This window comes from Arachis hypogaea, chromosome 20, assembly GCF_003086295.3.
Source record: "Arachis hypogaea cultivar Tifrunner chromosome 20, arahy.Tifrunner.gnm2.J5K5, whole genome shotgun sequence".
In the NCBI taxonomy this organism is placed as follows: domain Eukaryota; kingdom Viridiplantae; phylum Streptophyta; class Magnoliopsida; order Fabales; family Fabaceae; genus Arachis; species Arachis hypogaea.
This window is the reverse complement of record NC_092055.1, coordinates 119,067,912-119,081,155: the sequence shown is the minus strand read 5'-3', so window position 1 is coordinate 119,081,155 and position 13,244 is coordinate 119,067,912. Positions and strand designations below refer to the sequence as shown.

Genomic DNA, 13,244 nt, shown 5'->3' with positions numbered 1-13,244 from the left:
CTTTGGGCCGAACTCATCCTAGAGATCATATGGGGATATAATACCACCATCCACTCAACAACAAAGAAAACTCCTTTACGACTAGTATACGACTCCGACGCAATGATACTTGTGGACATCTCTCAAGCCTCACTACGCACTCAAATGGCCGACCATACTACAAAAGATGAAGCTCGGCAATCTGAACTCGACCTCCTTGAAGAAGTCCGATCTACAACAGCAATCAAACACCGAGCTATGCAATAGCACATAGCTCGGCAATACAATCAAAGACTTCACGCAAGGTCTTTTCAAGTAAACGACCTTGTGCTCAGAAGAACCGAACAGGCTAGAAAACCATCAAGCCATGGCAAACTAGTAGCTAACTGGGAGGGCCCTTACCAAATCATAGAAGTCATTGGCAATGGCGCTTACCGATTACAAACACTAGATGGTAATACTTGCCTAATACTTGGAATGTATCATCTTTAAAGTTATATTACAGTTAATAGTCAGGGACAGGCAAGTACTCTTTTTCCTACTGCCAAGATTTTTCCCAAAAACGAGTTTTGCTTGGAGAGGTTTTAACAAGGCTGGCCTACCTGCACCTTTGTAAATCAAAGGTCTTTCAACATACATAAGTTTCCTATCTTAACAACTTCTTTTTTGCACATTAAGCATCTTTAATTTCACTACTATCCTTCTGATCTCTATTATCAAACCCGTCAGGGGTTACCGATCAAATCACAATTGCCAATCAAACCGGGATTTACCGATCAAAAATCGCCGAACAAATCGGAATTTAACGAATCAAACAACAATTCCGGATCAAATTGACAATTGCCAATCATATCGGCCATCACGAATCAAACAACAATTCCTGATCAGTCGACAATGGCCGATCATATCGGACATCCCTGATCAAATCGAAACCTTTCGATCAAACAACAATTACTGACCAAACCTGTTCCACATACAAATACTCAAATAATATAATACACCCTCCTATTTTTGCAAATTCGGCAAATAAAAATTTCATTCATCTACCTTCAAAAATATCAAATTTTTACCAACATTCAACAACCACAGTTCCAAATAGCTTTTTCGCACCAACACTTAATCAAACAAATTATCAAAATACCTTTTTTTTTTTGACAGAGCACCTACCACAATGTTCAAAAAGCTCACCAAGGAGCAACAAGTCCAACTACACCATATATTAAACAGTCCAAACCAACATACAACACCAAAACAAAATAAATTAGAAAACACAGAAAATCATTCAAACATTTTTAGCCTCTCCCTCAGCATCACCATCATCTTCCACCATGGCTCCATCTTGAACAATCTTTCCCGGATCCATCTGAGACAAGTCAACATCAGGAGCAAGAAACTTGGCCTGCTGAAAAGCTCACTCAAACCCCTCCACAAATGAATCAAGGATCTCTGTTCCCCTCTGCTTTTCAACCTCTTTCAACTTCGTTGTAACCTCAACAACTTGAGCACTCGTGCTGGAAAGTTCCTCATTTAAAGTCGGATCTTGCTTAAGCTCGGAAAACCTATGATGTTTCTTCTCCTGGCTACGTTACCAACCTCGTCCGCCAAAGTTTGACACACATCATCAGCAACAGCCATATAGGGGAAGTCTTTCCCCCACAATGACGAGCCATCACTTTGATCGGCAACGTTATGTAATCTCTGCTGATTTTTGAAAAAACTTTGAATTTCTTCAATAGGAACCTCACCTCCATCATCCTCGGAACATTCAGACAGATCGACAACACTTGTTTTCCTTTTCTTCAAAATAACTTTCCTTCTCACTGGCTTCGGCTGATTAACTTCACCAACACCCACAACCTTTTCTACTTTTGAAGTAGACCCCTCTTTATCAAGATTTTTGCTCTTAACCCGAGCTTTCAGAGTAGATGCCGACACCCCAGGATACTTTCCTCCTGAAACATATAACAAAACTTAGCAACATAAACCTCAAACAAATCAATAGTAAATGATTTCAAAAGATTACCTAAATATCCTACCACCGCCTCCTTATTCTCGTCCCACTGCAGCAGATCAAACACAGATATCAACTCCTTCCGATCAAGACCCTCAACTAAATACTCAATTATGCAATCATCCCTCACACTTATGGGTTCAGGCCCCAAAATATTCTGCAGTTCAGAGCACCACCAAAGGGAAAACTTTTCCCCCAAATGCTCGTCTACATAAAAGGGAAATCCCCCTCTACACCTCTAACTTTATATACATTTCCTTAAAGTTTTTAAAGGATGACTTATACAGTTTGAAGACAGCAAAACGCAGCGAACTATTTATGTTCACCCACCCACCTTTCCAAACGCCCTTAGCCTGAAACAAGGAGAAAAACAGTTCCACATAAGGACTCTCCTCCAAAAACTCCATCAAAACCTCAAACGCACGAAGAAACGCCCAACCATTAGGGTGAAGTTGAGATGGTGCACAATTTAGCTGCCTAAGAACCTGACACTGAAAATATGAAAATGGAAGCTTCACTCTCAACTCTTCCAAGACACAACTATGTATGTAAAACTACTCAAAGCCTTCACCCCTTTGAAACACCCGATCTCCATCAGAACATGGAAGGAACTCCAACCGAATCCTAGATTCCCTTCTGACAACATTACTTTTATCTATTTCCTTTATAGCTCCTTCGTCTTTAAACAACGACGAACGTTTCCTAACATCCTCATTTACCCAATCATAGGACCAATCAATTTTTTCCTTCTTCTCTTTTTCAAAATCCATTACCAAAATGAAAATGAAGAAGAAGAACACAAGTTGAAGAAAATACAGAGAAAACAAAGCGTATCTCTTTTGCTCATTCTTTTTTCCAAAACAGCGTCTGATAATAAGTATACCTTGGGCAACTCCACAAGGCCTTTTTGGATTCCAAAAGAAACCTTTAACTTCCACAACAGTTTTGGTTTTTACTACTAAAATCCCATTAGTCACATCAACAAACATTGGGAACACACTCATTCGTTAATGCGCATTTATAATCCCTCTCTCTCTTACTAAAAATCATTTAATATATGTTTTTAATAAAGCAACTTAAACTTGGGGGCTACAAATCTAAGCTCAATCGCCGAACTATGATCTATTACCAACTTATGCTTCATTAAAAAGCTTAATCTGCTTCATTAAAATCTATTCTCAGGTTAAGCTTGGGAGCTATGATACGGCTGTTACAAATCCGACCTCATAAGTCAGCATTATGACCATAACCCGGCAAATTCCGTAATACCTCGGCCATTACACGTTACATAATTCAACAAAGGTAACGCTCGACCAAACGTCATCATTCATTAATGACCTAATAACTGCCTCTCAATTCGGAAGATCAAGAAATATGTAACCGACCAATTATACTCCACTTAAAAAGGTATGGCATTTTCTCCTTAAACGGACACATTGAATTCTCAATACTGACTTAAGGTTCGAAATACCTTTACAGGTACACTCCCTCCTCTCTTATTCATACTCTGCACGATTAGACATCTCTCAGGTGGAAAGCTCGGACTACCCCAAGACTCATAAATCGGCATCGAAGATAACAACTCGGCGCCGATCCCAGTAGCCGAGCTCCCCTCCAGGTATCCAAACATGAACACTACTAAAAATATTTTTAAATTTTGATAGGGATAAATAAGGTGGATTTGTCCCTGTTGTAACTCAATGCATGCATGGTATATAGATATGCATGTTTAAATTTTACGAAAGCTAAAATATTAAATTTATGTCGCTCATAAAAATATTTTTAAAAATTTGAATGACAAATAAATTCTTAAATAATTTAAAAAAATGGCAAAATAACAAAAAATATTATATATTATATTTTTTATAAGTGATAAATTTTTTTTGTATTTAATTATAAATTAATTTGTTTATTTGATTTGAATTTTTATAAAAATATTTATATAACTATTTAAAGGTGCATACAAAAAATTAGAATAAAATTCAATCAATAGATTTTTTTAATTTTTAAAAAAACTTTAATCATTCACGATTTTTTTTAAATAATTATTTGCCTTAAAATTATCAAATTTTTAAAAAAATGTTTTGTTTTTCTAATAAAAGTTGCAAAATGTTGCATCAAAACTATATTTCTAAATTTTTATGAGAATATATATTTCATATGTGTGGTTATTTTTATCACTTTTAATTTTTTAAAACATTTATTTATTGTTCATAGTTTTAGAATTATTTTGTATTTATAATATAAATTTTTAAATATTATTTTAATAGTTTATTCTTTTATAAAATTACGTATTATTATATACGAATGGTCATAAAGTTCGGCAGAAAGTAAAATGATGATCTAATTATCTCGTTACATATGAATTTATTATATCTACGTAGATACTCTCTCCAACGATAATTGCACAATTAAAAAGGTGAAACTTGTTATCATTAAAAAGGTGACTATATTAATGTATTTTCCTAAAAAAAAAATAGTTAATATGTGATCTAAAAGTACAAAACTAAAACTATTATTAATAGAATATTTTAACATTTTTATTTTAATAAATACACAATATTTGCATTGAAAACTAAATTTTGCATATTTTCCATAATTACTCTCTTGATTAGTAATATTAACTTATATTTTTTGGACATATGTTAGCTACTTTTTTTATTATTCTATTAATTTTTATAATTTTTTAAAATTTTAAGTTTTCATATTTAAAAAAAAAACTAATTGTGTCTCTATATCAATTTTGAATTTGTAATTAAATTTTTTTAATAATAAACATTACAAAAATATTTTTATCAATCTCACACCACTAACAAATATGCTTTAATATATTTTACTAAATTAAATATTTTTAAAATGACAAGAATGAAATTATAAAATTAAAATTAGTATAACTATATAGGAATCCAATTAATAATTTTTTAAGTATAAAGACTCGACTATAAATTTGATAAAATCATATAGACTAATTTAAAAATTAAGTTACTTTTTTCACCCTGAAAAAAAAAACAAAACAAATATATATTTTTAGATGACAATAAAAAAAGTCTAAAATAATCTAAAATTATTTTATTTAATATATTTAGGTATTAGTTATTTTATTTTATATTCTTTAATTACGTTATTGTTAAAATAACTAAATTATAGATATCATCATATTACATATATAAAATTATGAATTTTAAATTAAATAAAATAATACTGGTTTATTTTCTCTGAAAAGAAAAATGCCACTAAATAACAAACTAAGTTAGACTTATAGTCACCAAAAAACTAAGTTAGACTTATGAATTACTTTATAGTTTATACAGTTTTAACAGTGAAAAAGCACTATGCCACTCCACTCATATATATTTAATCATAATAAAGGTAGCAATATATAGAGGATCACAATAATCTATGGTAAAGTATATATCTTTGTATATACATTATATTAATTTGAATAAGTATAAAAAATTAATATTTAATTTGATCTTTGAATTTATATATGCATTTTAATTTAATTTTTAAAATTTTAATTATCTTTATTTAATTTATAAAATTTACAAATTTAACTTACATTAGTTTTTAGAATAATTTTGCACACAAATATTAATAAAATATTTGTATGTAGATAGTCAGATGTCATGCTAAAATTTGTGAAAAGATATAATTTTTATTTTAATATTAAAATAGTCTAAAAATAACACCATATCACTTTTTTTGAAAAAAATTTTTTAATAAATATTATTTATAATGTTATTTTTAGACTATTTAAGCATTAAAATTAAAATAATATTATTTTACAGAATCTAACATAACATTTAGTCATTTATGTCAGTGTTCTGTTAGTGTGTATGTGTCAACAATTATTTTAAGAACAACATACATTACATTCGTAAAATTTAAAAACTAAATAAAAATATTAAAATTTCATATTTAAATATTTATTTATTTATTTATTTTACCAAAAATAAAAAAAATTAGAATCTACAATTTTTAAGTAAATATAAAAAGATTATGTTATTTGAATTATAGTTTATTGATAATATTTAAATATTTATTGCCAAAAGCTATCAATGAGAGTGTATGTAGTATACATGCGGGGATATATATATATATATATATATATATATATATATATATATATATATATATATATATATATATATAATTTAAAAATATTAAATATTTTAAAATATAAATATTTTAATAATTTTAATGTTGAATTTTAATTATAAAATATATATATATATATATATATAATATTAATTAAAATTAACAACTAAAATAATTACAACATCAATATTTCTGAAAATACCTATATCAATTAGTAGTAGAATGATTTAGCACTTGAAAAAAACCTAGAGATCTTTCTTTTCCCTGTTTAATTTATACATTGTGGCATATGTACACTGGGATGGAGACTCTTGACCTGTCCTTGTTATTGTAAAAAGTAAAACGTAGTAAATTACCACGGTTTACATAATAATGAATCAGAATATGCAAGTAAAAAAATTATAATTATTACATTTAAATAAAGATTTCTCCCAATAATTTTATTTAGGTAAATTACCCTTATTTTTATATGAAAATATGTTCATATAGAGTTATTTTTCTTTTTCAAATGGTTGCAAAAAAGACCCACCACGAAGTTAGAGAGAGATTGGAATAATAAAAAAAAAATTCCGCTAAAGAGGCAATGAAAAATCTTGACAATATGTATAATGGATTTTAAATTTGGTCCAATAATAAAAAAAAAGAAACCCAATCAGTTATTTTAAAAAATTAACCATCCCAACCCTAATTTACTAATAGAATTTACTCAAATATCCTCTCTCCCAACCCGTCTGCTACCCCATCCTCATCAGTCATCCCATCTCTCCAGCGTTAGAAACTCTTCTACTGGCCATCAAACAATCATCCACGTATTTATTAGATACCTTGAAGACGTAAGGGAAGTGAAATCCAAGAAAGTCAAGTTGACCGCGCAAGACAAGACATTTTTAAAGTGGGCTATATTTGCATGTACAAAAAATGGAGCATCATGGACTAAACTAATTACTTGCACAATTATTGTTGTGCTATCCTACATTGATCTTGGTCCTATACTGTAGGGGGAGGCAACGTCGTTGAAGGTGGCAGCGGCCATGGCGGTCTTGGACTGTGCGACGGACGCAATGTGTGTGAAGGGAGCGTCTCCATTTACGATATTGCGAGGTGTGATGGACGTATGAAAACAACACACTTGTGTGTCCCCTATACATCGGGAATGACGACGTTGAGAGGGAAAACTACCGACGCGACGGTGTTGCTAGGCGTTTGTGGTGCGCACGTCAGCATCAGCTAGAGCTATGGACGATGGCGGCTGGTATCTGTGGCGGCGCGACACCGGTGAGAGAGGAAGAGACTGAGCGAGAAGACAGTCACATCAGATAAGAGAGAAGAAGGTTGTTTTTAGGGTTTACATAACTCTTGCAAATTCTTATTTATTTTGAAATTTAAATTGGTAATTATTAAAAATTAATTATTTATTTATCATTTGATGTTAATTTCAATTTTATCGCTATTATACATATTGTACACTAAATTTATTGGCTTTCCATACTTTTTTAAAAAAAAATACTAAAAGATTATCAGAATTTATTATTTTTGATTATTCATTAGCTATTAATATTTAAAAGTGTAAAATAATTAAAATATGTTATTATATTATTAAACTAAAAAGATTTAGTTAATAACTAAAAATAATAAATTATAATATTGTCTAATATTTTTTACTGGAACAATAAAGGAATTAAAAGCTCCAATTCCAAAGGAATGATTGGTTAAAAAAAGGGTCATCATCAGCCACATTATCCTGAAAAGTTGGTACCGAGAACAACAATTCATCACCCGAGTAGTGATGATCAATTCTGTCCAACTCATCAGAATAGAGAGCACCCCCACAATCAGCAGAACAAGAACCACCCAAATCCTTCAAAAATGTCCAATCCATCATCATGTTGTTGTCCACTTCCTCTTGAGATACAACAGCAGCATCAGCTTTGGATTCTAACAATCCAACTGATGAAGAATCATTGTTATTGCTATTTGGTTGTTCTTGTTGGTGATCATGATGTGGGTCCTGAGAATGGGCAAAGCTAGCAGCAATCTCTTGAATTTCTTGATGAGTAAGCGAATGATGATGAACGGCGGCGCTGGTGCTCAAGTTGAAAGGAGTGTCGGGGAAATTGAAATTGGCTCGACAACCTCGGAGACAATAAAGAGCAGCATCGAATGCACGCGCAGCTTTTTCAGGAGAATCATAAGAGCCAAGCCAAATGCGTTCGCGGCTATTTGGAAGCCTAATTTCAGATACCCATTTCCCCCACTTTCTCTTCCTCACCCCTTTGTACACCTTCTTGTTATTGTTGCTATCATCATCACAATTATTAGATGAAGTGTGATTATGATTATTATTATTATTAGGTGCATCAGCAGCATCACCACCTTCATCCCCAGACATGTTAGCAAGCTGCTTCGAATTCTTCATAGGATAGTAGTAGCAGTGTGTGTGTGTTTAGTTTAATTTGTGTATAAAGTAATTAAACGCGGTGGGTTTCAACATAGTAGTTGACGAGAAAACCTTTGTGATTGATATATATATATAGATGGTTAGTGGGGTGGGTGTGAGGTGAAGGGTTTTGAAGGTCTAAGGGGATTAACGTGTTGATCGGAATAAAGAGAGTAAAAGGAGCGTGAGATCCATTCCAATTCCATATCAATATTCCATGAGCATGTGCCCTCTATTGTCCTCATGTACCATGCCACGCGCTACGCTAGACCTATTTCTCTGAAAAATTAAATTTTGCGTCAGCATCATTTTTTTTTTCAGTATTTTACTATTTTTAGTTAGGTGAATATTATGGTGCCTATCACTTTGTACCTAAGTTATTAAAAAGATAAATAAATAATATTTAATAAATTTTATATAATTTATTTTTTATTTTAAATATTTTATTTTTTACTTTAAAAAAGAAGTTAGACAATTTAAGCACTATAACAAAGACACTATAAAACTCATCTTTTAGTTATTAATCTATTTTTTTAGTGTAACAATTTAAAAATTATTTTTAGTCTATATTTTTAAATATTAATAATTAATTATTAAGCAAACCTAATAAATTTTGCTTGTTTTCTAATATTTTTATTATTTTTTTTATTTTTAAACTTATTTTTTAAAAAAATACAAATTCCAATTATACATACAAGATGGTATATTGACATCTATGATATCTGTTATGATAGTTATAATGGTTACAATAACTAAAAATGTTTGTTAAAATTAAAATAATATTTTTTATAATTTAACAATTTTTTAATTAAAAAAAAATTATCAAAATATAAAAAAATATTTTAATTTTAACCATATTTATATAATCACCGCAAACATAAACATTATACACAATAACTACATACAATAGTATATATATAGCAGAAAAAGAGTTTTGTCGCTCAAGAAGTTCTAAATACTTAACAAATACGAATTGCGTTCAATTAAAGAATATTTGTGGTTTTGGTAAAAAAAAGTAATCATAACTACTATTTTGAATTTACCAATAGTGTAGACATTAATTTTTTTTAACTATTTATTGTTAAATATTAAAAAAAGTTAGCTAATCTATCTATCTATTATCTATTATCTATCTATTATAAAAAATATTAAACAATTATCAAAATTTATTATTTTTAACTATTAGTGAGCCATCAATATTTAAAGATATTAAATAAAGAATGTTGTTAAATTATTAAATTAAAGAAATTAAAAAATTGAATTAATAACTAAATAATAGCGAACGCTAAAAATAATAAAGTTTGATGATCCTGGTATTTCTCATCTATTATATCTATTATCTATCTATTCTATTATACAAAAACAGTTCTGCTACACATTCAAGTCTTTTTAACAAGTCCGATCAAATTAGTCAAAACCCAATAAAAACTACTTTCATTACATGCAGCATGTACACATGCGTACTTCACTAACCCAAACATATCCTTCTTCGTTTTTGCGCTCCTTTTTCTTCTTCTTTGCATTCTTCCTTCTTCTTCTATGCATTCCTCATCTTTCTTCGCCGCGTTTCTTCTTTTTTTTCGGGTATTTTCTCTCCATTTTCGTTCTTTTATTGCTGTTGTTGTTGCTGCGGTTTTTCTTTTTCTCATTTTCTTTCTAGTAATTTTGCAGCATTGATTTTTTTTATTTCTCTTAAGAGAGTGAAACAAGTTAAGAAGAATTATGCGAAAATGAAATAAGAAGAAAAAGAAGTAGAATATGAGGAGGAGGAAGAGGAAAAGTTTTAAATTATACAAAATTTATCATAATAAAAATATACCGAAATTTCTTAACAAATACATATAAATTTCTTAGTTTTTATACCGAAATTTTGCTATAAAAATATTTTCTTTAATGCTACATTTTTCTTCTTCTTTTTTCCTTATTTCTTCTTTTTTTTTAGTTGTATGAATGTAGGTTCATCCTCTTCCTATTAATTTTGCAGCATTATGTGTTTTTTCTTTTTCTTTATTTGATTTTTTTTTATTCTGGTTAATAGAGTAAAACAAGAAGAAACTTGAGAAGGTAAAAGAAGAACGAAAACATGAATAAGAAAAAAAGAAGATGATGACGAAAAAGAAGAAGCAGCAGCATAGAAGATGAGGACGAGAAAGATAAAGAATTTGGAATTATGCAGAACATATCACAATAAAAATACAACGAAATTTATTAACCAATACACACAAATTTCTTAGTTTTTATACCGAAACTTTGCTATAAAAGTAAAATAATGTCTTCTTTAATGCTATTTTTTTCTTCTCCTTTTTTTTTCTTAATTTTTTTCTTTCTTTTAGTTGAATGAATGTAAGTTTATCTTCTTCCTAGTAATTTTGTAGCATTATGTGTTTCTTCTCAAGAAGACTTTGTTTGATTTTTTTTGTTTTTTTTTTTTTTTTTTTGTCAAGAGAGTAAAACAAGAGAAAATTTGAGAAGGTAAAATAAGAAAGAAAAGATGAATAAGAAAAAAAAGATGATGATGAAAAGAAGAAGAAGAGTTTTGAATTATGCAAAACTTATCAAAATAAAAATACACCGAAATTTCTTTGCAAATGCATAGAAATTTATTAATTTTTACACTGAAACTTTGCTACAAAAGTACAAAAATGTCTTCTTTAATGCTGCATTTTGTTTTTTCCTTTTTTTTATTTCTTTTTTTCTTTTAATTGAATGAATGTAGGTTCATGATTTTTATTCTTGTTAAGAGTGTTAAATAAAAAGAGACTTGAGAAGGTAAAACAAGAAAAAAGATAAATAAGAAAAAAAAGAAGATGATGATAAAAAAGAAGAAAAAACAGTTGCAAGACCTAGAGTAATTCATCATGGCCTAACGCAGTAGTTATGAAATGATTAACACTTTAGTACTGTGACTTCTCATTAGTAAATTAATGTGCAGGAATAATCGGATAAATTATGTGCTTGCTTTTTGGTTGAGTTGTAGATAATATTCTCCCTCACCTTGAAAAAGGAAGGGTTGGACAACTCATCGTTGTGCTGAGTTTTGAATTATGCAGAATTTATCAGAATAAAAATACTCCAAAATTTCTTAACAAATACACATAAATTTTTTAGTTTTTGTACTAAAATTACTTAATGATTGCAGCAAATTAAACTCAGTTTGAAAACAAACACACAAACAAGACTGAATCATGAATAAAAATACATTCAAATTAATTTTGGATTAGGCAACATCATTAATATGACAAAAATTTAACGATAATGAAAATAATAACGACGATAACGATAAAGAAGATGACGATAACGATGATGATAACGACGATATAATGATTACAATGATGATGACGATATAATGATAACGATGATGATGATGATGGAGATGGAGGAGGAGAAAAACAAATGAAAAGAAGAAATCAAATGAAAAAAGGGAAGAGGAAGAAGAAAAAATAGTGATGGTAGTGGCGATGACGATAATTAAAAAAAAAAAAGAGGAAAAAAAGCAACTAAGATATTAATAGAAAAAAAAAAGAGAAAAAGGAGAAAGAAAAAAAAAAGAAGAAAGAGAAGAAGAAGAAGCTTAAAATACATACTATAAAAATTATTACATATTTTTAGGATCGCCTAATTATATTTATATGTTTATTATTTTTAATAGATTGTTATCGAAAGCAATTAATGTTTGTGATTGTCTAAAATCAAAAAAATAAAAATACAAGATATTAGTACTTTGAAATTTTTGAGGTATAATCTTAAAGTAAATATGATTATAAAATCTTTATTTTTTGTTTTTATTAATTTTTATTTTGCCAAAAAAATTTCATAATTTTATTTATATTAATTTTTATTTTATGTATTTTGATTAAGAAGTTTTAAAGATGTTATTATTTTACTTACTAACATTTCAAAATTTTTATAATATTTTTGTAAAAGTTAATTAATAGATCCTTTTTGTAATTTTTTTTTGAAATTTTTTAATAAAAATATATCTTTATTTTTCTCTTTTACTTTTTATATTCATTGATTATATTAAACTTTTTTTACAATGCATTTTTTATCGATTGGATGCATTGTCTTTTTAACCTTTTACTTCTTTTGATTGTTCTTTCACTTTATTTTAATTTGTTTATTTTGTTTTTACTACTCATATGTTTATTATATTTTATTTTATCTTAATCTCAATCTCATGATTATCTTTTAATTGTATAAAATTAAATAATTATTTTTTGAACATTCTTAAATATATTATCTATTATATATAATATTTAAGAATAAATAAATATAAATTAAATATATAATTTAATTTGAATTTACATTGAATGAATCATCGAAAATTTATCAACCAATTTTATTTTTAGTTTCTTTATAGTTTTATTTAATGATAAAGTCTCTTTATAACCATTAACAATGTCAATACGAAAAAAGTTTTAAGTATCTATAAAATAAAGTATAACAAATGTAAGATAATAATCTATATTTGTAATTCCAAAGTTGTTAACATAAACTACGGACAAATTTCTAAAAAAAAAATATTATGAATCAACATGCATATAATCATATTTTTTTAATATTTTTTATTTGTTTCTAAAGTTATCCAGATTTATCAATATTTAAGTTGTTTATACATATTCTCAAAATATTATAAATTCATCATATATTATAAAATATGTAATATTATTTATTGTTCAATATATAAAAAATATGAATTTCATTAATTTAGTGTATAAC

General features: G+C 28.3%; 1 protein-coding gene across 1 annotated transcript; it reads right to left on the bottom strand.

The window, feature by feature from the left end:
* Positions 1-7,698: 7,698 nt before the first annotated feature.
* On the bottom strand, positions 7,699-8,595 carry LOC112783661 (ethylene-responsive transcription factor ERF017). Its single transcript, XM_025826695.3, has one exon. The coding sequence runs from the start codon at positions 8,502-8,504 to the stop codon at positions 7,767-7,769; it is 738 nt and encodes a 245-aa protein (XP_025682480.1). The 5' UTR covers positions 8,505-8,595; the 3' UTR covers positions 7,699-7,766.
* Positions 8,596-13,244: the final 4,649 nt, after the last annotated feature.

Coding starts and splice junctions, on each gene's coding strand:
- LOC112783661 (XM_025826695.3), bottom strand. CDS start 8,504: ATGAAGAATTCGAAGCAGCTTGCTAACATGTCTGGGGATGAAGGTGGT.